This window comes from Taudactylus pleione, unplaced genomic scaffold (genome assembly GCF_031769625.1).
Source record: "Taudactylus pleione unplaced genomic scaffold, aTauple2 ptg000573l, whole genome shotgun sequence".
NCBI lineage: Eukaryota > Metazoa > Chordata > Amphibia > Anura > Myobatrachidae > Taudactylus > Taudactylus pleione.
The window spans coordinates 2008441-2029779 of NW_028284975.1; the positions used below are offsets into that span (position 1 = coordinate 2008441).

General features: G+C 41.2%; 1 protein-coding gene across 1 annotated transcript in view; it reads right to left on the reverse strand.

Moving 5' to 3' along the window:
* Positions 1-221: 221 nt before the first annotated feature.
* DNAJB14 (DnaJ heat shock protein family (Hsp40) member B14) overlaps positions 222-21339 on the reverse strand; it is a 35823-nt gene continuing 14705 nt past the window's right edge. Inside the window, exons 4-8 of the mRNA XM_088453216.1 lie at positions 14406-14591; positions 11641-11735; positions 10825-10934; positions 5275-5447; positions 222-1624 (exon numbers count right to left, since the gene is read on the reverse strand). Coding sequence (XP_088309342.1) covers positions 1500-1624; positions 5275-5447; positions 10825-10934; positions 11641-11735; positions 14406-14591 — 689 coding nt within the window. The 3' untranslated portion in view covers positions 222-1499. The remainder of the gene's footprint in view (positions 1625-5274; positions 5448-10824; positions 10935-11640; positions 11736-14405; positions 14592-21339) is intronic.

The window sequence follows — 21339 nt, forward strand, 5'->3', positions numbered from 1 at the left end:
GACCCAAAAGGTGCCAATCTGCATTATACCCTCAGTCACCAATTGCTTTTACTCGTATAAGCATTGTCTATCTTCAGTAAAGACAGACAATAAAAAGCAAATATCCAATTGGTTGCTATTGTTTTACAGCAGATTTGCATTTTTCAGCAACATTCGTAAGAAACGTTCAGTATCTGTAAGCTAATATGACTTGTGTGGTACAGGTAAATCAGACAATTAACTGGTATGGCGCAATAATTAAGCAAGATTTATTTTACTTTTACAGTTTATTACTTTGCCTGTTTAGACAGATGTTGTTTATCCTGCTGACGAATGCAGAGAAATGTATGTTTATGTATAACACAAGCACTACATTGTAAAGAATCAGTCTCCTTATTAAAGTGCCAAACAACCCTACTTAAAATAAAAAGACTTACTTCACAGATTAACTTTTAAAACGGTGTTGACTTACTTTACTTTTAATAAAAATAAACACAGAAAGGAATGTACAGAAATATGATGCTGCTGCCCCAGTATCTCTTTTTGTAGAACCCACCTTACACCAGCTAAGCATAGTAAATGTGTATTTTACCCAAATTTCAATCTAATGAGGCGAGATCACATTTTGCTTTTAAAAAATTCTAGGCCTAGGGGTATATTTACTGAAGTGCGGGTTTTTAGAAGTGGAGATGTTGCCCATAGCAACCAATTAGATTCTACTTTACATTTATCTGGTACTTTATAGAAGATAATAGCTAGAATATGATTGGTTGCTAAGGGCAACATCTCCACTTCTAAAAACCTGCACTTTAGTAAATATACTCCCCAGACTTTACAAATAAACTGAAAATGACATCATATACAGTAGTTAGGAAGGCAGAATTGCCCTTTCTGAGGCCGCAACCCATACAAACAATAATATATTTTAATATGGTGCAGGAGACTGTGTAGTACTGGAAAGGAGAGCCAACTGCAGAGTAGTGCTTGTAGTCTCTCTCTCCCATTTAACATGAGAATTATTTAATATTGCAATCAAAAGGAAAGTTAAATAGACAGAAGTATTTCAATTGCCAATTAGTTTGAAATAATTCAATAAAATACTTTTTTTTTTGGTGTTCAATTCCTATGAATTAGGTTTTGAAAGTTAATGGAAGAAAAAGTGACAATTTCCATATAAATCCATGAGCTCTTATATACACACACATATATGACAATTTTGTGAAATATTTACATGACACATGAACCCAAAAAAATCATGGTTCAAAGTGCTATATATACATTTTACACTCCTGTATTAATTACCATTTAAATGGAATGAAGGCAAACAAACAACCAAAAAACAAATAAAAAACAAAACCATGGACTGTGAACTTCAAGTTTCTGCAGGAAGTTTAAGAGGAGCCATATTAGCTTGAAGAAAGGGTCACGTTTTGCTCCCCGCATTGATGCTTATGATATGTAAAAAGTTCCTAAATGACGGGGATGAAAGTATGTACGTTACTAAAGTGACTACGGTTGGCTCATCCACCTCGATAGATTGAGGTTAGTCGACGAAGTTCTCGGCAGTTTTCCATAGATACTGTCTCTGCTTTTTCTCTCAGTCTTTCGTCCCGATATACTTTTGCTGCGTGTATTAAATCAGCTTCTGAAAAGAAAAAAGTTTTCTTCAGAGTAGTAAAATGCATGTTTAGTGACAATTTCACTTTTCAGATCAACATTCTTTTCACCTCAAATCATACACCGTGCAACAAGAAAAAAACTGGGTAGAGACAACATAAGCCGTGGCAAGGAAACCTACAAAAATATATTTGCTTTATTGCTTCTAGCACAGGAGAATGTATATGACATAGCATAAAACACTCTTTGGGGTATGACTAAACATAGGGAGTTGTGTCTGGTACCTGTTACACTCATCAGTACTGTAACAGGGCACTAATGCACCCTGGGAGGTGGCCCCTTGCACATGTGACATGTCACAAAGAGGGAGCCAGGACCAGGAAGCCGAGATGCAAACAGAAGACCCCTCCCCCTCTTTCCTACACCTTGCACAAACACCAGAAACATTGGGGATCAATGTAGTAGTGTCCGATTAGCCTGAACGAAAATGTTTGGGATACTTAAGTTGGTACAATTGTGTATAAATAGCGTCTTTGCACAAGTGGTGAAGAATGGCATAAAGTAGTATTTATTGGAGAAAATAGGTATTCCTGTCAAATTTGGGGAACTTGAAAATGAGTGCAAGCATATTTAAAAGTCGCTAAAGTGAAGTTTTAAAAAAACTTAACGCACCTTAAGCAAACACCTGCAATCAAAAAAACACCTCACCCATACTTGCAGACCCCCCCAAAATTCTATTTAGCTACTGTTTAAGTTTGTACCCCCACTTTGTACTTTTTCGCCCCCAAATTCAAAGTACTTTTTTGGGGTGTCCCTCACTTTTTTCTTTTTTGTTAGGGATTTTCTGACACAGTTGTCCTTTGGAGGGTTTGCCCCAAGGGTTCTGAGTGGTTTCCCCACCTTTGCACCCCTAAATAAAAAAAATGAACTTCTTTTCTCCCGCTATTACATTGTAGCGTAAAAAACAAAAACAAAAACACACACACACACATATATACACACACATATATACATATACACATATACATATACACATATACACAGTCAGGTCCATAAATATTGGGACATTGACAGAATTTTCAGATTTTGGCCTCTATTCACCACCACAATGGTACTGAAATGAAACAAACAAGATGTGCTTTAACTGCAGACTTTCAGATTTAATTTGAGGGTAATTACATCCAAATCGGGTGAACGGTGTAGGAATTACAACAGTTTCAATATGTGCCTCCCACTTTTTAAGGGGCCAAAAGTAATGGGACTATCAACTCAGAAGCTATTTCATGGGCAGGTGTGGGCTATTCCCTCGTTATTTCATTATCAATTAAGCAGGTAAAAGGTCTGGAGTTGATTCTAGGTGTTACATTTGCATTTGGAATCCGTTGCTGTCAACTCTCAATATGAGATCCAAAGAGCTGTCACTATCAGTGAAGCAAGCCATCATTAGGCTGAAAAATCAAAACAAACCCATCAGAGAGATAGCAAAAACATTAGGTGTGGCCAAGTCAACTGTTTGGAACATTCTTAAAAAGAAAGAACGCACCGGAGAGCTCAGCAACACCAAAAGACCCGGAAGACCATGGAAAACAACTGTGGTGGATGACAAAAGAATTATTTCCCTGGTGAAGAAAAACCCCTTCACAACAGTTGGCCAAATCAAGAACACTCTCCAGGAGGTATGTGTATATGTGTCAAAGTCAACAATCAAGAGAAGACTTCACAAGAGTGAATATAGAGGGTTCACCACAAGATGCAAACCATTGGTGAGCCACAAAAACAGTAAGACCAGATTAGAGTTTGCCAAACAACATCTAAAAAAGCCATTACAGTTCTGGAACAACATCCTATGGACAGATGAGACAAAGGTCAACTTGTACCAGAGTGATGGTAAGAGAAAAGAAGGAAAGGAACTGCTCATGATCCAAAACTTACCACCTCATCAGTGAAGCATGGTGGTGGTAGTGTCATGGCGTGGGCATGTATGGCTCCCTTGTATTTACTGATGATGTGACTGCTGACAAAAGCAGCAGAATGAATTCTGAAGTGTTTCGGGCAATATTATATGCTCATATTCAGTCAAATGCATCAGAACTCATTGGACGGCGCTTCACAGTGCAGATGGACAATGATCCAAAGCATACTGCAAAAGCAACCAAAGAGTTTTTTAAGGCTAAAAAGTGGAATGTTATGCAATGGCCAAGTCAATCCCCTGACCTGAATCCGATTGAGCATACATTCCACTTGATGAAGACAAAACTGAAGGGAAAATGCCCCAACAACAAGCAGGAACTGAAGACATTTACAGTAGAGGCCTGGCAGAGCATCACCAGGGATGAAACCCAGCGTCTAGTGATGTCTATGCGTTCCAGACTTCAGGCTGTAGTTGCCTGCAAAGGATTTGCAACAAAGTATAAAAAAGCGAAAGTTAGATTTAGGATTGTTTAGTTTGGCCCCTTAAAAAGTGGGAGGCACATAAAGAAACCGTTGCAATTCCTACACCATTCACCTGATTTGTATGTAATTACCCTCAAATTCAATCTGAAAGTCTGCAGTTAAATCACATCTTGTTTGTTTCATTTCAAAGCCATTGTGGTGGTGAATAGAGGCCAAAATCTGAAAATTCTGTCAATGTCCCAATATTCATGGACCTGACATGCATGCATGCATGCATGCATGCATATATATATATATATATATATATATATATATATATATTTATATGTGTATATAGTTTTTTGTTTGTTTTTTATGCTAAAATTTATTTTTGCTGAGCTTAATAGTCAGCAGCTGCCTTTGTATTCTCTATAATCACCTTATCTTCTCCAAGATCACCTGTTGAGATGTGAGGACCTTCTCTCACAACAGCGGTGTGGGGTTGTAGCCTCACAGCTTGAAATATATTTGACATCACTGACCACAAAGCAGATTGGATATGTGCAATCAGAGCCATAACTAGGGGTGCACGAGCAGTGCCGCCTCTCAGGGCGCTTGGTGAAGGGAGCGGCACCTCTATTTGGCTTGCAGGGTAAGATAAGAAAAAACACAATTCTCCCAGCACACTATAATGGACCAGTTACATCCAACATGATAATAGTAAGGCAGAGATCTCAGTTTACATATATTTGCAAACATAGGGCCGTATTCAATTAGAAGCGAAAAAGTATCGCCAATTGCGACTTTTCGACAGGCGGAAACTTATCTCCATATTCAGTTTCATCCGCTTTTTGCGTACGCGGAAAGTCAATGCAATGTAATAGGCGAAAAAGATTCGCCTCTGAATAGCAGGAGAAAAGAAGTGTATTTTTTTTTATTTAGGGGTGCAAAGGTGGAGAAACCACTCAGAACCCTTGGGGCAACCCTCCAAAGGACAACTGTGTAAAAAAATCCCTAACAAAAAAAAATTATTATACATACATAAACACAAATGGAGAGGGAAAAAGTTGTTTGACCATTGACAAAGTAGCAACTAATTGCCGATTTGAATAAACATACTGTACAAGATGCTGTGAACATGCATAGTTGCAAACACTTCTCAATGGAGTTACGTATATGATGTTCGTATTTAAAAACACCCTGGAAATTAAAATACAACAAAAAGTAATTGCCATTCTGGCAAACAGTCTACTGCCAAACCTGCATAATATTGTACCGCAACGTGAATACGGGTAACAGACTTACTTTGTTGTTTTTCTCGCCAGCAGTTATTTCGCACATTAGCCACATAATCCTCTTCTATGTTCTTTTCCAGCTTCTGTAGCATCATACCACTATATTCAGACTGAAAGTCCTTGTTGACATAATAAGATACCTGAAGGTTTTCTGTCACACGTTTTATAGTTTGACCTAAACCCCTGTGAAGAGAGTCATCACAAACATGACTGACAATGACTGCATTGTTTCTCCACAGATACAGGAACTAAGCAATACTCCCACTAAACAGGAAGCAAAGATCAGAATGTACTATGGAATGCCTCTGCTGTCATGTCTGTCACATACTTTGGGTAAAAAAAATTAGGAACACTATTGTTCCTTGTACTGATAAGTTTATATATCAGCTTTCAGTGTCAATGCCTGATAAATGCAGGAATATAGTGTATGGTCTACTAAAATATGTGTTGTGTATATACTATAGTATCTCCATTGTTATCAAAATACTCTATTTTAAGCAACATTTTGAAGTGTCTGAATGCATGTCTGGTCAACAGAGCACAGACAGTACAAGAACAAGCCCATCAGTTTTAGAAGTGTACTCAACATTTGTTCATAACTTGGGGCTTATGAATTATGGAAGCAATTACAGCCACAGCCTGAGATTACAACCACCACTAATACCCCTTTCAGACATCTCGAGAATCCCGGGAATTTGGCCTGCCTCGGCCAAATTCCCGGGTACCCGAGTCTGTCTGAAAGGTGCCTACCCGGAAACATGTTCCCGGGTAGCCGCCCCTGCAATCGACCAGGGTTTTTCCCGGGACTGAAGTCCCGGGAAATTACCCTGCTTCTGTCTGAATGGTGCTACCCGGGAATTTACTACTCCCGGGCAGCACCAAGCAGCTTTTATATTGACAGCGCAGATCGTCCCATAGGACGCTCTGCGCTGCTGCTCATTACAATGAGTTGACAGCACTCTGCGCTGCTGCCCATAACAATGAGTGGGCAGTGCAGAGCGTCCTATAGGACGCTCTGCGCTGCTGCTCATCACCCCCCGCACCGGTGGCTGTGGCGCTGACAAACGAGTCAGCGACCATGGCCGGGTCCTCACACCGGCACTGGAGACCGCCGGTGGTTTGCAGCCACAGCGGGCCGCCCGCACTCCCGCTGGACCACCAGGGTAGATAGGAGTTATTATATTAACTATTTAATAGAGGCTGCACTTTGATTGGATGGCTGCCTGCTGCATGATGATAACATCAGCAGCAGCCGGAGAGGGGTAGGTTAGGAAGAGCAGAGGAGAGGCAGGTAATATTTAAAACTAAAAAACCTGGCTTATGTCTGAAAGGGGTCTACCTGGGTATTTCCCGGGTAGACACTGCAGTGTGAAAGGGGGGTCTCGACCAAATACCCGGGAATTTGCACAGGAGAAATTCCCTGGTCTGAGCAGGAAATTTCCCGGGTTGTATGTCTGAAAGGGGTATAAGAGAGGCAATTTGCTGCATTACTTCATGTTCAAAATCTAAACAATGAAAATGTGTTCGCAGATTAGCACAGCTCAAATTCTACTATATATGGTCTTCTAGGAAGGGATTTCTAAATAATAAGGCTCTTCAGAAGTCATCTTGAGTTAAGTCAGAATCAGATTTTTAGGCAGTTGGTTAATGCTGCAAAAAAGCTGCTGAATAGGTCTTTGGTAGGATCTATTTTTTTTGGATTGACTGAATTCCTAATAGCAGTTATTATGTTATTCAGCAAACTTGATACTCTTACAAATGAAGAAGCTACTGTATTAGTGAACATCAGTTATATTGCTAGCAGGCTAATGGTGTCAGATGCATTTAAGAAGATGCATAATTTTTGCTACTAATGAAAATCCTCCTAAAATGTTTCTGTTTTTTTTTTTTTTTTAAGCATACAAGAGTTTTTTTGTCTTTCTCTGCTTAAGGTGCATATCCACTACACGAGTGTAGAATGACTGTACGTATACAACATCGTAATCGCTCATCATACTGTGCAGTGGATATTGTGCACAACGATATGTCGTCCCCGACATGCACAACCTGTCGATATCGGCAGGTTGGCCTGCATGTTCAGGCGATGCCAGATGCTAACAACGACCAGCAGGAGAGCGCATCGCTGGTCGTTTTCTGCTGGTCGTTTCACTGCACGATTAATGAATGACTGAACGATAACGCTGTCGCATTCATTAATTTTTATCGTGTAGTAGATATTCACCTTAACGCCACAATTTAGCCTTCTGAAGGCTTCAACATCTATTATCCATTCAATTTTGACAGCTACATATCAAACTGCAGCTGTATGTGCGGGTGATATGAGGAAGCCTAGGGGTATATTTACTAAAGTGCAAGTTTTTTGAAGTGGAGATGTTGCCCATAGCATCCAGACTCTACTTAACATTTATCTAGCACCTTCTAGAAGATAATAACTAGAATCTGATTGGTCGCCATGGGCATCAACTCCAAATCTAAAAACCTACACTTTAGTAAATATACTCCCTAGTCTAGGGGACATGAACCAAGGGCATGGGAAGGGTAAGATGGCTGAGGCAGATGAGAAGGCTCCTATTGTTGCCTTTATTAATCAAGAATCAGTTTAACTGCAGACATCCCTTTCCATGTTCCCAGCTCAATGTAAAATGAAATGCTTCTAAAATATCCTTCTAAATGAGAGTAGGAACTATAAGAAAAATGCAAACTTGTACTTATACAGCAGGTAAAATAAGTATTGAACACATCAACATTTTTCTCAGTAAATATATTTGTAATGGGGCTATTGTAATGAAATTTTCACCAAATGTCAGCAACAACTCATGCAATCCACACATGCCTTTGATAAAGCTGCATCTAGATGCAGGGAAACGCGTCAGGACTTTTTTGGATATCACCCCTACCTTACTGATCCCCATTTGGATACTTCCTTTGGATTATTCATGGACATTCTTGCCTACAATTAACCCTTCGGGGTTATAAGGATTAAGCGACTTAAGAGATATATACACTGGCTGCAGTCAGCTATTGCTGTCCATATGCCGCATCAACTGAGGACCCACCATTTGGATTTAAAACATCTATAAGGGACATTCAGCAGCCTTCATGTGCTACATCGGACATTATTTGCGGACCCACCAATTGGAATTTAACACCATAAAGGGACATCCCTCTAGCGGCAACCTGGAAGACCATTCAACAGATAGTCTCCACACACTTTTGGCATTCCTTGCTACCCCACAAGGGCTACATATGAATGGGCTATCACAGACTTGAGGTTGTGGGTGAGAATTCATGTTTTTAATGTCATATGTTTACTGTTTATATCCAACATTGGAAACAGTAGCAATACTTTTTTAATGCATTAAACCTTTTGATTATACTCAATACCACAGTTTGTTCATGTAATTTATGCAATTGAAATATATCAGCGCTACTTATATATTTTTGTGTGTTCCTATAAATTTTCACCAAATGTCAGCAACAAACCATGCAATCCACACATGCAACGAAATCAAACCATAGATGTCCATAAATTAAGTTATGTGTAATAATGTGAAATGACACAGGGAAAAAGTATTGAACACGCTTACTGAAATTTTTTTAATACTTCGTACAAAAGCCTCTGTTGGTAATGACAGCTTCAAGACGCCTCTTGTATGGAGAAACTAGTCGCATGAATTGCTCAGGTGTGATTTTGGCCCATTCTTCCACCCAAACAGTCTTCAAATCTTGAAGGTTCCGTGGGCCTCTTCTATGAATTCTGATCTTTAGGGGTCTATTTACTAAGCAGTGTTAGGAGACAGAGTGAAAAAGGGAATCGGTATGATTTACCGCTGGATTTACCGCTGGAATCCCGACAGCAGTGGAAATCCTGATCGTCCTCAGGTAAGTATTAGCTAACCAAATTCTACCCCCTAACCCTCCCCAGTAGCCAACCCTAATCCTCCCTCTAAGTGCCTAAACCTAACCCCCCGGCGGGATGCCTAACCCTAAGTCCCCCCCGAGAACCCTAAACCTAACCCCCCCGTGGCTATCTGCGCCCGGCATCCCTTCGATCGTATGTCTAATGACAGGCATCGGCATATCGACGCCTGTCTTTAGACCCTTGCTGGGATATGACAGTCGGGAAGCCAGCTGTCTGGATTAGGTCCGCCGGCTTCCCGACTGCATACTGTGAAAAGTGATAAGGTGCCAGCCAATCAGCTCCCAACTGTCATTTTTCAAACACAGCCTGTGAGATGGCCGCTAGGAGATGATTGGCTGGCACCTTATCACTTTTCATTCTGTCTCCTAACACTGCTTAGTAAATAGACCTCTTACTTCTTTCCATAGATTTTTCTAATGGATTCCAAGTCAGGTGATTGGCTGGCCCATTCTAGCAGCTTTATTTTCTTTGAAACCAATTGAGAGTGTCCTTGGCTATGTGTTTTGGATCATTGTCTTGCTGAAATATCCACCCTCATTTCAACTTCAGGATCCTGGTAGGTGGCTGCAAATTTTTATCAAGAATGTCAGTACCATATATTGAAAAACAGCCCCACACCATGATGTTCCCACCTCCAAACTTCACTGTTGATCTGCTGTTTTTGGCATGATGTGCAGTGCCATTTCTCCTCCAAACATAGTGTGTATTATGGCACCCAAAGAGTTCAATTTTGGTCTCATCTGACCAGACTATATTCTCCCAGTATTTCATAGGCTTGTCCAAATATTGTGCAGCAAACTTTAAACCATCTTCAACATGCTTTTTCTTCAGCAATGGAGGCTTGCACGGTGATCTTGCATACAGGCCACGGCAGTTGAGTGCATTACTACTTGTTTTTTTTTTTTTTTTTTAAACAATTGTACCTGCTAATTCAAGGTCTTTCTGAAGCTCTCCACAAGTGGTCCATAGCTCTTGGACAACTCTTCTGATAATTCTTTTCAGTCCTGGTCGTGGACGGTTTATGGTGAAATTATTTTCTTTCCGCTTCCGGATTATAGCACCAACAGTGATCACTGGAATATTCAGAAGTTTTGAAATCCTTCTGTAACCAATGCCATCAGTATGTTTGGCAACAATAAGGTTGCGAAGGTCTTCAGAGAGCTCTTCGCTTTTACCCATCATGAGATGTTTCTTGTGTGACACCTTGGTAATGAGACACCTTTTTTATAGGCCATCAGTTGGGACTGAACCAGCTAATTTGCACTGACAAGGGGCAGGATTGCTTTCTAATTACTGATAGATTTCAGCTGGTGTCTTGGCTTTCCATGCCTTTCTGCACCTCCCTTTCTTCATGTGTTCAATACTTTTTCCCTGTGTCATTTCACATTATTACACGTAACTTAATTTATGGACATCTATGGATTGATTTCTTTGCATGTGTGGATTGCATGAGTTGTTGCTGACATTTGGTGAACATTCCATTACAAATATATTTACTGAGAAAAATGTTGATGTGTTCAATGCTAATTTACTGTAAGTGGGTGTATTAACTGTATATACAGTGGGTAAGATAAGTATAATAAACAATCCTTCTATACATGCATGTAAGATTTTTATAGAAAGAAAAACTTTACTTACGATCTGGGATACAAACTATATGGTAGGTTGGAGACCATTAATTGACTTAGCAAGGACACAAGTATCAATAAAATTATAGGCAGTAGTTGGATTAACATGGAGAAACCTCCCTGTGGGAAAAAAATAAAAAATAAATAGAAATTACACCAATGTATTGCTTCATCAAAATACTATGGGGAGAGTTCTTAAGTAAGTCCTACAAACGGCATCCAGTTAAATTGTTGACAGTTACCATGTCAACATTAATGTCAATAAAGTTCGACATATTGCCATCCTGAGAATGTTGACATGTGAAATGTCAATATTCTCAAAATGCCGACTGTTAGGGGCCGCCGGAAGGGTTAGAGGATATTAATTTGGTTACTTAAGCAATGGCATGCATTGGTGTCATCAGAGTAAATGATAGGATCTGGCTCAATGGTCAAACGCTTCAATTATAAAATAATTATGTTAGATAATAATTATCTAAAGAAACCACGAAAGAGAGATGAGCGCAAATGGCGGGTTAATGGACCGTATTTAATATCCCTGAAAACATAAATTGCAAATTTCACATACACATAAAAATCAAACACACATTGCATATATAGATAATCACATAAAAAGATAAAATATTGCCACACATCCATAAAATTCCTGAGCAAAATATAATAAAAGCATATCCAAATGTAAAAGTTCCTGTGTTTGGGGTATCTCAAATGTTAAGAAGTGTTTTTCTTTTTTTTACTTAGATTTCCAATCTGCTTTTAAATCGTAATCATTAGTTTAACATAATGTATTAATAGTGTGACATTTACAATACAAAGCCATACTTACATCTCCCCTCTCATCTTCCCTATCTTGATCACTATGATGTTGATGATGGTGATGACTGTGTGTTGCTCTTCCATTGGAAAAGGTACGAACACTTGCTGGTAAGAAAAGAATATATAGGCAAGTTGTGTATACTGAAAGAGATGCAGCTTCTACATGGCCCATTAAACAGAAGTTTCTACTTATTGAACAAACTTTTTTGGAAAGTCTTATCTCAAAAAACATAATTGTGTATTCTTAAAAACAGTTCCACGGTTATAAAACGGACACGAAGAAAAGTGGCCATTTCCTACAGCTTAGCCCAATTTCCTTACTCCCACTATTAATGATTTTAGAGCAAACAGTATTGTACACTATTGAAGTAAAAATAATACATTAAAATTGTTTATTAGCAAAGATTACATGCCTGAAAATAGCACTGGAGCGCAGGTCATCCCACTGGTTGGTCTAAGTTATTTCTATAGTTCTTACTACTTGACATGAACAATCTGTTGGCCCCATTTCGGCCAATCCCGCCAAATTGGTCAGTGATCCTGTCACTCAAGGCACAAATAGGTACCAATATGGCCAATCAGCATCAGGATCTCTTCCTGCTTTACTTGGGCTTTCTAATGGCAACCTGATGACAGCAGTTATCTGCCAACTGCATTTTCCTACATGCCTAATAAACAATTATTGTACGGAATGGGGGATGTCTGGGCGACAAACAATAGGATACCCTTACTCCTACAGGCTAAGGAGAGAAGAGGGATTCTCATTCAAACCCATGGAATAACAGGAAAAAAAAAATAGGAATGTCTCCAGCGCTGGAGTAGGGTATAGCTACAACTTTGCTTATAACCTAATAAAATGTGTCTGTGACACAGTGTTGTGACAAGGATGTCCCTTACTCTCCTCAAAGGAGAGCTATACAGTGTTTTGGGATTGTCCAAATAGTCTCAGCTTCACCCAATATAATGATCAACCTTTTACTCACTGTGGGCGGGATGTACTAAAGGAAAAATGTGGTAAAAACACAGTTTTCTGTGTTTTTACCGCATTTCCAAATGTACTAAGTCCCGCGTGCTGGCCCATGCTCCTCCTGGGTCCTCTGCCTCCTCCTAATCTTCTTCCGGGTACAGGGAGGAGCCGCCCGGGACTTCCTGCACAAGTCACCAGCAGAAAATTCCCGAGGCTCGGAGGGGCGGGGTCGGCTGCTTCGCAAAGGGCAACTCTTATCGCAAGAGCTGTCCTTTGCAATACTAAATCACATATGCGATTAGTAAGGTTGCGGTGACTGGCGGAATGTTCACCGCAACCTTAGTACATCCCGCCCACAGTGAGCTGTATTATAAAGTAGGAATGACCAAAAGAGTGGATAAATATAAATAGTACATTTTATTTATTAATGGCATAAAAAAACAAACAAAAAAAAAACATACAACCACTGTCCTAGACAAAGGAACTACATAATAAAATATTGGGACATGATTCAGACCAGTTCGCTAGATGTGATTGCTCGCTCCCAGCGTATGCAAATCCAGCGCACGCCCAGCATGGCAGGAGATCGCTCGGCAAGGAATTAGCACGCCTACTATGTCTTGGCAAACGATCACTGTGTATGCAGACGCCCACCAGCCATAAGACGCACACTTGCGCTCGTCATCTCCAGGAAGTGCATGAAAACATTGGTACATCGAGCACATCGTGTACAATGACGGTCCTCGTTAATTAAGCACGCCTATGTAACGGCGTTGAAACACACAGGCACGCCCATGTCCGTACTTCCACTCCCCCGTTTCTAGTGGCCTGCCCCTGTTACCACCCACAAACGGCCTCTCCTGTCACTCATTCAACTGGGCTGTCTATGCTGAGCGAGCGCTTCCTGATCTGTCGCAGTGGTTCGCGCACGCACAATGTGATGCATACGCAGAACGCAAATATCGGCCAGCAACGAGCGATCGCATCCTAGCGAGCAGGTCTGAATCAGGTCCATTGTCTCTAATGCAGACAATGATTGATGAAAAGCTTGCAAAGAAAATCCATAAAATATCCAATTACTAATTTTGAATGGAATACGATTCAATTGCAATTGAATAGATGGCACCTACTGTATAGATATGTATGCCGTAACATTAAAGCCCAACAAGGTGGAGTATAATGGGCCCCATACATCTTCGACGGATTGCCGCGATCCTGCAATCCGGCACCGCAGGATCGCAGAATTCCAACATGTTGGATTTTGGAGATTTGACGATCGCGATCAAAAAATGATCGCGATCGTCAAAATCGGAGACATTTAACATGTCAAATGTCAGCGATCTGGCGACGGATAGAACATCAATGGTGGGAGATCGGAAATTTCTGATCGCATCCCTGCATCACGACGATCCGTCGCAGATGTATGGGCACCTTTACTCACTGAATTGTAGGTCTCACATGAACTCTTACTGATTTTATTAAGTCCTGTATTGTCATTTGTGATAAATCAAGAGATGTCGCAGTGGAAAATGGGTGGGTACATCTTCTCCTTTGGCAGTTAATATTTTACCATTGTGAAACACCTCTAGCAACTTTTAATTAACACTATTAAACATTCAAGTTTAACATTTAGCTTGAAGCACTGACATTATCTTTGTGTCCACTAACACTGCAGATTTATTTCTCTGTACACTATAGAAGTGAATAGAAAGATCTGCAACGTTGCTGTACAATAATCACTGAATGAGCACAGCTGAAAACTATGCACTGCTCATCCTCCGCAATTAAGAGAGTATAACTAAATATACCTGAAGGGAAACCTCCACCAAAGAACATGTTAAATAGATCCTCAGGTGTTATATCTGCTTCAAATCCTCTTTGGAAGTCAAAGCCACCATTTCTCTGCTTGCCCTGTATATGGTCTTCACATCCACTTAGGTCATATTGCTTGCGTTTCTCTGGATTACTTAATACTGCATATGCGTTTCCTATCTCTGTAACAAAGGGAAAATAATAAGTTGTTGCAAAGAGAATTAGATTCATATCCAATCAAGGAGATGTATAATATTACAATGTGAAAGGTATTAATCATTTACCATGATGAGACAGTTACAGTAAGTCTAATCACATGTCTGTAAACAGCATAAAACAATCCCTCGTGGCTGTATATATCAAGATCCCCAAATTTTAGAACTGCTGCTATATAGCACACATGCTTAGTTCCATCACACCCACACTGGAGCTTCCACCCAGCTGAGAGCCTATACAGTGCAGGAGTGGGGAGAATACAACCAGGAGTATACAGCAGCAGTAAAACAGCGAATATTTCAAGAAATAATAAGCGACTGCATGGAATAGCAGCCACAGAAAATAGCCTTTTCCTATACGAACAGTGTAGCAGTTATAGGAATGGAAAGTACAGGAAAGATGTGTGCAGACTGAATGTAACCAGAGAAAGGAGATAAGAAAAGTGTGTAAAATAAATAGGCAATGTAAAAGTCTACACACTAAATTTTAATGCAACTGTTAACTTCAGAAGAATCCAAATTGTCACAAAGAGTTTATTATTTCCTCATCCCTAACATCCAGAGATTTTATTTTTTTTCTTCTGCCCTATGGGAAAGTCAGCCTTTCAGCTTACTGACTTTGGGGCTCATGCTCAATCCTTTATGATGTGTGGCTGTGATGTTCTGCTGCGCACATCACGGTAGAATTTGGTACCCCAACATCACCAAGTTGTCTGTGCACTATGGTGTAAAAGGGAAAAGATGTAGTGATTGCAAAGTGCCACCATGTCAAAGGCACTGTGCAGCCACTGAATGCAGTGGATTTGCTCCCTAAAAGTCTGATTGGAACCTGCTTCACAAAAGAATAGGGGTGGAAAACAGCATTTGTAAGTGTACTATTTAACCATACGGCCTGTGTGTTTTGTTTTTTAACGAAATTTATTTTGAATTTTACGTAAGTAAGGTACAACAATATGTGCATAGATAAGAGAGATATTTAGCATATTACACAGATAAAAATATAGGGTAATAAAGTATCCAAAATACACATATAGCAAAAAAAAATAAATCTGAAAATAAAACATTAAAAGATAAAAAATTGCTATATATCACAGCACATACTTTGAAAATAAATTGTAAATAATAGTATGAATTACACAAAAGAGCAAGTAGGAAATAGAAAAATGTGTAAGAGAGAGAGGGGAGAAATGAAGAGAAAAGAAAAAGGAAGTAAAAGAGGCAGAATAAGATGGGGGACAGGGTAAGTGGGAAAGAGGCCGAATCCGGGTCTCTATTGTACATTGGGAAAACTTAAATAGAAGTCGCCATAGTAAAATGGAGAGAAAATAAACAAATAACTAATATAGATTAATTAGGAACGTTAGAGTAGGAGGTTCGAAAAGCCTGAGAGCATGGTCCCATGTGGCGTGGTGTTGTTCGGCCTGTGTGTTTTTAATGTGTTGAAGATGTATGAAAATACAAAGCTAAGAATATTAGAAGTTACCTTGACATCGCTATTTCTGTTGACAATACACCAAAAAACCGTACCACTCAAGCCCACTGTCCATTGCTCCCCACATTCAATCTGTACCAAAATCCTGTTACACATATCTAAGAAACATTTCCCTTCATTGCTTGCCTATAATTTACAGAATCCAATATAAAATATTACAAACATACAAGGCAAACAACAACAACAACAGGCTATACCAGCTGATTACACCACCCCTCAACACAGTTCAGAGACAGCTAATGCCGGGCATACACTGCCAGATAAAATGTCTGTCAGACCGACAGACATCTTACATGGCAGCCTTGCAGCCCGCAGATATCTGAGGCTTAAGATGCATACACGGTCAGATTTGTCAGATGTGTCAGATGAACGACTTGATCTATCTGAACGATTTGATGAACGATTTGAACTATGAACGATTTTTGACTGCATTAAAATGAATAGAATCATCCAAATCTGACTGCAAGCCACATCAGATGTCAGATATCGTTATCTGACAAGCGGGAACACGCATCGTTCATCTGACAAACATGTCAGATGTGTCAGATTTTCCTTCAGCTATGAACGATTTTTAAAATCGTTATCATTCAGATCTGAAGAAAAATCTGACCGTGTGTATGCACCAATACACTGCAAGACATCTCACAGTGTATTGGCCCCAACATCTACGCTCCGCCGGCGGGGGAGGAGATATTTCCCTGTTCCTTCCAAGGAAGGGAAGGAGCAGGGGAAATGTCTGTCTGTCTGTCGGCCACGGCTGGGCATACACTGCCCGATGCGGCCAACATTTTAACTTGTAGATATCGCATCAGACGGGCCATGCTGGAATATCCGGCATGCCCGACCCATCGATATTTAACCCTTGGTCGACCACAATTATCAGGGCGATCCGCGAATATCGGCCCGATAATTGTAGTGTATGCCCAGCATTACACATGTTCTCTTGCTACACTGTAACAACCCATTGGGGGAGATTCAAATGTTTTTTTAGGAGTGATAATTAATGAGCGCCCAGTGTTGCAATTCAACTGTTCTGGGCGCTCACTAATTATCGCCCTCTTCGCCCCGAGTTTAGCCGTGTAAAACGGCTAAACTCATCTAAAGTTCTGGTGATTGACAGGGGGTTTCTCACACATTTCTGCTCGCACCCCTTCCATCCACTCTTATAGACCTATTTCCCTCCTTACCACTGATATTAAAATATTGGCTAAACTTCTGGCTAATCGTCTTAATTCGGTTATTAATTCTATTATACACCCTGACCAGACCGGCTTCATGCCAGGTAAATACACTACTCAAAATCTTAGGCGCCTATTTTATAATATGCAATTGTCCCATAGGGATGCTTCTGAAGAAGTGGTGGTCTCCTTAGATGCAGCCAAGGCCTTCGACTCTGTGGAATGTTAGTATTAATGGAAGATCTTGTCCAAGTTTGGATTTGGCCCTCGTTTTATTAGCTGGGTGCGTCTTTTGTACTCTTTCCCGGCAGCCAGAGTGTCGGTGAATGGTTGTGTCTCCTTCTTTTCAACTTGGGCGTGGAACTCGCCAGGGGTGCCCTTTATCCTCTGCATTGTTTGCACTAGCTATCGAGCCCCTGGCTTGTCTCATTCACTCAGATTCAGCTATAAAATAGCTTTTTTATGCAGATGATATGCTCTTGTTCCTGGCAAATGCGGGCCCAGCTTTGGAATGTTTTGACATTCAGGATTTTGTTTTTTTTTCGGGGTTGCTGTTAATTGGTCCAAGTCTAGTATTTTTCCTTTGAATGGCTCCCTGCCCTTTCAGTATTTGGGTGTCTCCATTTCTCCTAACCCTGCTGATTTTGTAGAACTTAATGTGTTGCCCATTACCTCGGCTTTTAAACCTAAGATTCATGTGTGGAAGAAACTTTCACAGGTCGCATTAATTTATTTAAAATGTCCATTCAGCCTAAATACCTCTATGTTTTACAGCATTCCCCTGTATTTATTACCAAAAAAAGTTTTCTCCCATATTGATTCTATTCTATCTTTTGTGTGGGGAGGATAAAAGACCACGGACTGCTCTCTCTACGCGTTGTAGATCTAAATCTTCAGGTGGGCTGGCCCTTTCTAATTTACGCATTTACTATATGGCATCACAACTGTCACACTTGGTGCCCTGGTTATCTGCTGGTACCGACACTGCTCTGGCAAGATTTCTTAGTGGGCAAACGGGCTCCCCTTTAGCACCCTTACAAATTTTATTCTCTGTAAAATTGCAGGGTAGATCTCCCCCCTTACTTCAACAGGCTCGACTGGTTTGGCATTTTGCTCAGGGATTATTTGGGAATGAGGGTGTGGATCCAGATGTCTCCCTCTGGTTTAATGGTGGTCTTTCTGAGCTGGGAGTGCTGGGATCAGAGGGCCTGATTCAGAGACTGACGCTCGCTCTGAATCAGGGCGTTTTTAAAATTTTTTTTGGAGTGGCCTCCTGGCCGCTCGCATAGCTGTGGGTGACCACCCACAGCTATAGTGAGCGGCCAGGTTGATGGTCGCGATGGTCAAGACCATCGCGACCATCGGGCTTGCGACGAGACCCTAGTGGTAGGGTCTCGTGGATGCAAGCCCCAAAGGGCTTCTGTCAATGGGGCCGCCCACAAATGGCAGGCGTTCGCTTGGGAACGCCTCCGTTTGTGAAGCCACCCCACGGCCACGCCTACCAAACGGGGTGAACTGTCAATCACCATCGACAGCTCGCCCCCTTTGGTGCGAGACCCGGAGCGACGGAGCACCCGTCGCTAGCCGGGTCTCGCGCATGACTGAGCCGGCTCCGTCGTGCGCATGCCCAGTGGGCAAACATCGACCCGGTTGCGAGCGCTCAGAGCTTGCGACCGGGTCTGAATCAGGCCCAGAGTCCATTTGGATTTCATATGGTATCAAAACCCTTGGCCATTTGTTTCATAATGGGGTGCTCCACTCCTTTGATCATTTGCGTATGGAGTTTGGCATTCCTCGTACGGCCTTTTATAGATACCTTCGACTCAGTCACGCCATGCACGCTCAGTTTGGATCTGATCCTATTTTATTAGCACCTTCTCTTCTTAAACTTGCACTCGTTCAATTACCTGTTTGAAAGACGGTCTATCTTTATAGTGATCTTATTTCTCGTAATTTGCCAGATGCCCTTCTTACCCTTAGGAATAAATGGGAATTAGATTTGGGTTCCCTTCAGGATGAACAATGGTCTCAGTTACTGGGCTCTATAAGACATACTTCCCCTTGTGTTAGTTTCCAACAAATCCATTATTTTATTTTGCACAGATCTTACCGGTCCCCTGTTTCTACTGCATGTATTGATACTAAAATTCCAACTAACTGCCCGAAATGTTGTGCTCTTGATTGTGATTTTTGTCATTTGTTATGGGATTGCCCTAGGGTTAAATGATTTTGGAACTTAGGGCCTGATTCAGAGCCGGACGCTCTCCCAGAGCGCTCGCACTGAATCAGGGCCCTCCTCCATTAAAATGGAGCATCCTCCTGGACGCTCGTATAGCTGTGGGTGACCACCCACAGCATATACGAGCGTCCAAAAAGATGGTCGCGATGGTCTTGACCATCGCGACCATCGGACTTGCGACAGGGTTTCCCAGCCACAAGCCCTGGAGTGATTTTGGCTCTATCAGAGCCAAAATCACTCCTACTGACATCACTAGTGACTGACATCTATAGCCTTTGCTGGGGTTGTGATGGTATTGGGGCATGATGATGTGGGTCCATCCACTTTCCTGTGCTCTTATGCGCATGCATAGGGGCCTGCGTCTACTACCCATCCCCGGCGACAGACGATAAGGTCCCGGCCGCCTTAGTGAGGCCACGTTAAACAAGACCTTCACCCGCAGCTGTGTCTCCTACACCGGAGGCCAGGACTGCAGCGCACGATTCCCCGACAATGAGGAATCGCCTTACCTGCCATCTCCGTGAATCCGATCGCAGTCCAGACTCCAGCGATGCCGCTAGCTAAGCCTTGCCGAGGGCCCGCAGAAATCCCCAGGACATATAGCGGTACTGGCGTTTCGGTATCGTTGGAGGGAGGAGGAGTCACAGTATATGCTTCCTATTCGGGCACAGAGTACCGCTAAACTCAGTAATTTACAAAACTAAGGTAAAATCAAAGAAAGAAAAAAGCCTGGGACTGCCTAAGCAGTCTTGCGGTTATAACTGGTGTGTCTGAATTTGCCAAGCACCAAACAAAAAAACTGAATGCCTGTGGTTGGGGTATATAGGGAGGAGGACCAATGCATGCTGTGAGCTTTAAAGCTGTAAGCTGTTTGGTGCAATGGATCACTCCAACTACATACTCCAAGGTAGATCCTGTGGACCCTATGGATCCCGAAGAATAAAAACCCTGTTTTGGTTTTCTGTCCTGCTACTGACCCCCCCAGACAGGGCTTCACTGCGCATGTCCCAGCTAAGAGGAGCAGAGGGGAAGACTCTGGAGGAAATGGCACAAGTTCAGAGAGGTACACATTCAATGCCACAGTCTTCTAAAAATGATACCAACTCGTTTTTAAATGGATGTCCTTGGATGCAACATTTGACTTTAAAATTTTACTAATGGATTCATTTATTTCAAAAAAGCTGCAGCTTAAACAAAATTTAGATTAAAGTAAATAGACAAGAAAATGCATTAAACAGATAGAACATAGAACACACAGAGGACACATTTGTCATTGGGTCAGACTGAACTGTAATCTCTGGGTTTACAAAACAAAACATAAAAAGCATTAATAACGGAGTTTGAGTAATCACCACATTCCGTTACATCACCAAAATCATTTATCATGCATACTAAATATATTACACCATCTAACAGCTTTCCTGTTTTTCTTATGTGTAAGATGCACAATAAGGTAGTAAAGGCATATTCCATACACTTTAAAACCATAATAATGTAAAAATAATACTATTTTAGCTTTATGTACATGAAATGAGACCTGAAAACCTTACTTTGCAAGTGGGATTTAGATTTTGAAGTCTAAGACATACTGAAAGCAAATTAGGCCCTCAGTACCCAAAATACTCTGCTGCACGTTTCCACGAGTAGTATTACATTCAAAGTCCTTGAAAAAACCCTTTCCAAAATGACTGCATAAAATATAATAAGTTATTTTAAGATCTTGCTGCGAGGGAGAATTTGATGCTGTTACAGTAGTTCTGCACTGCAGGGCCTCTCAGGAATTTGATCATGTGACTTATCACATGG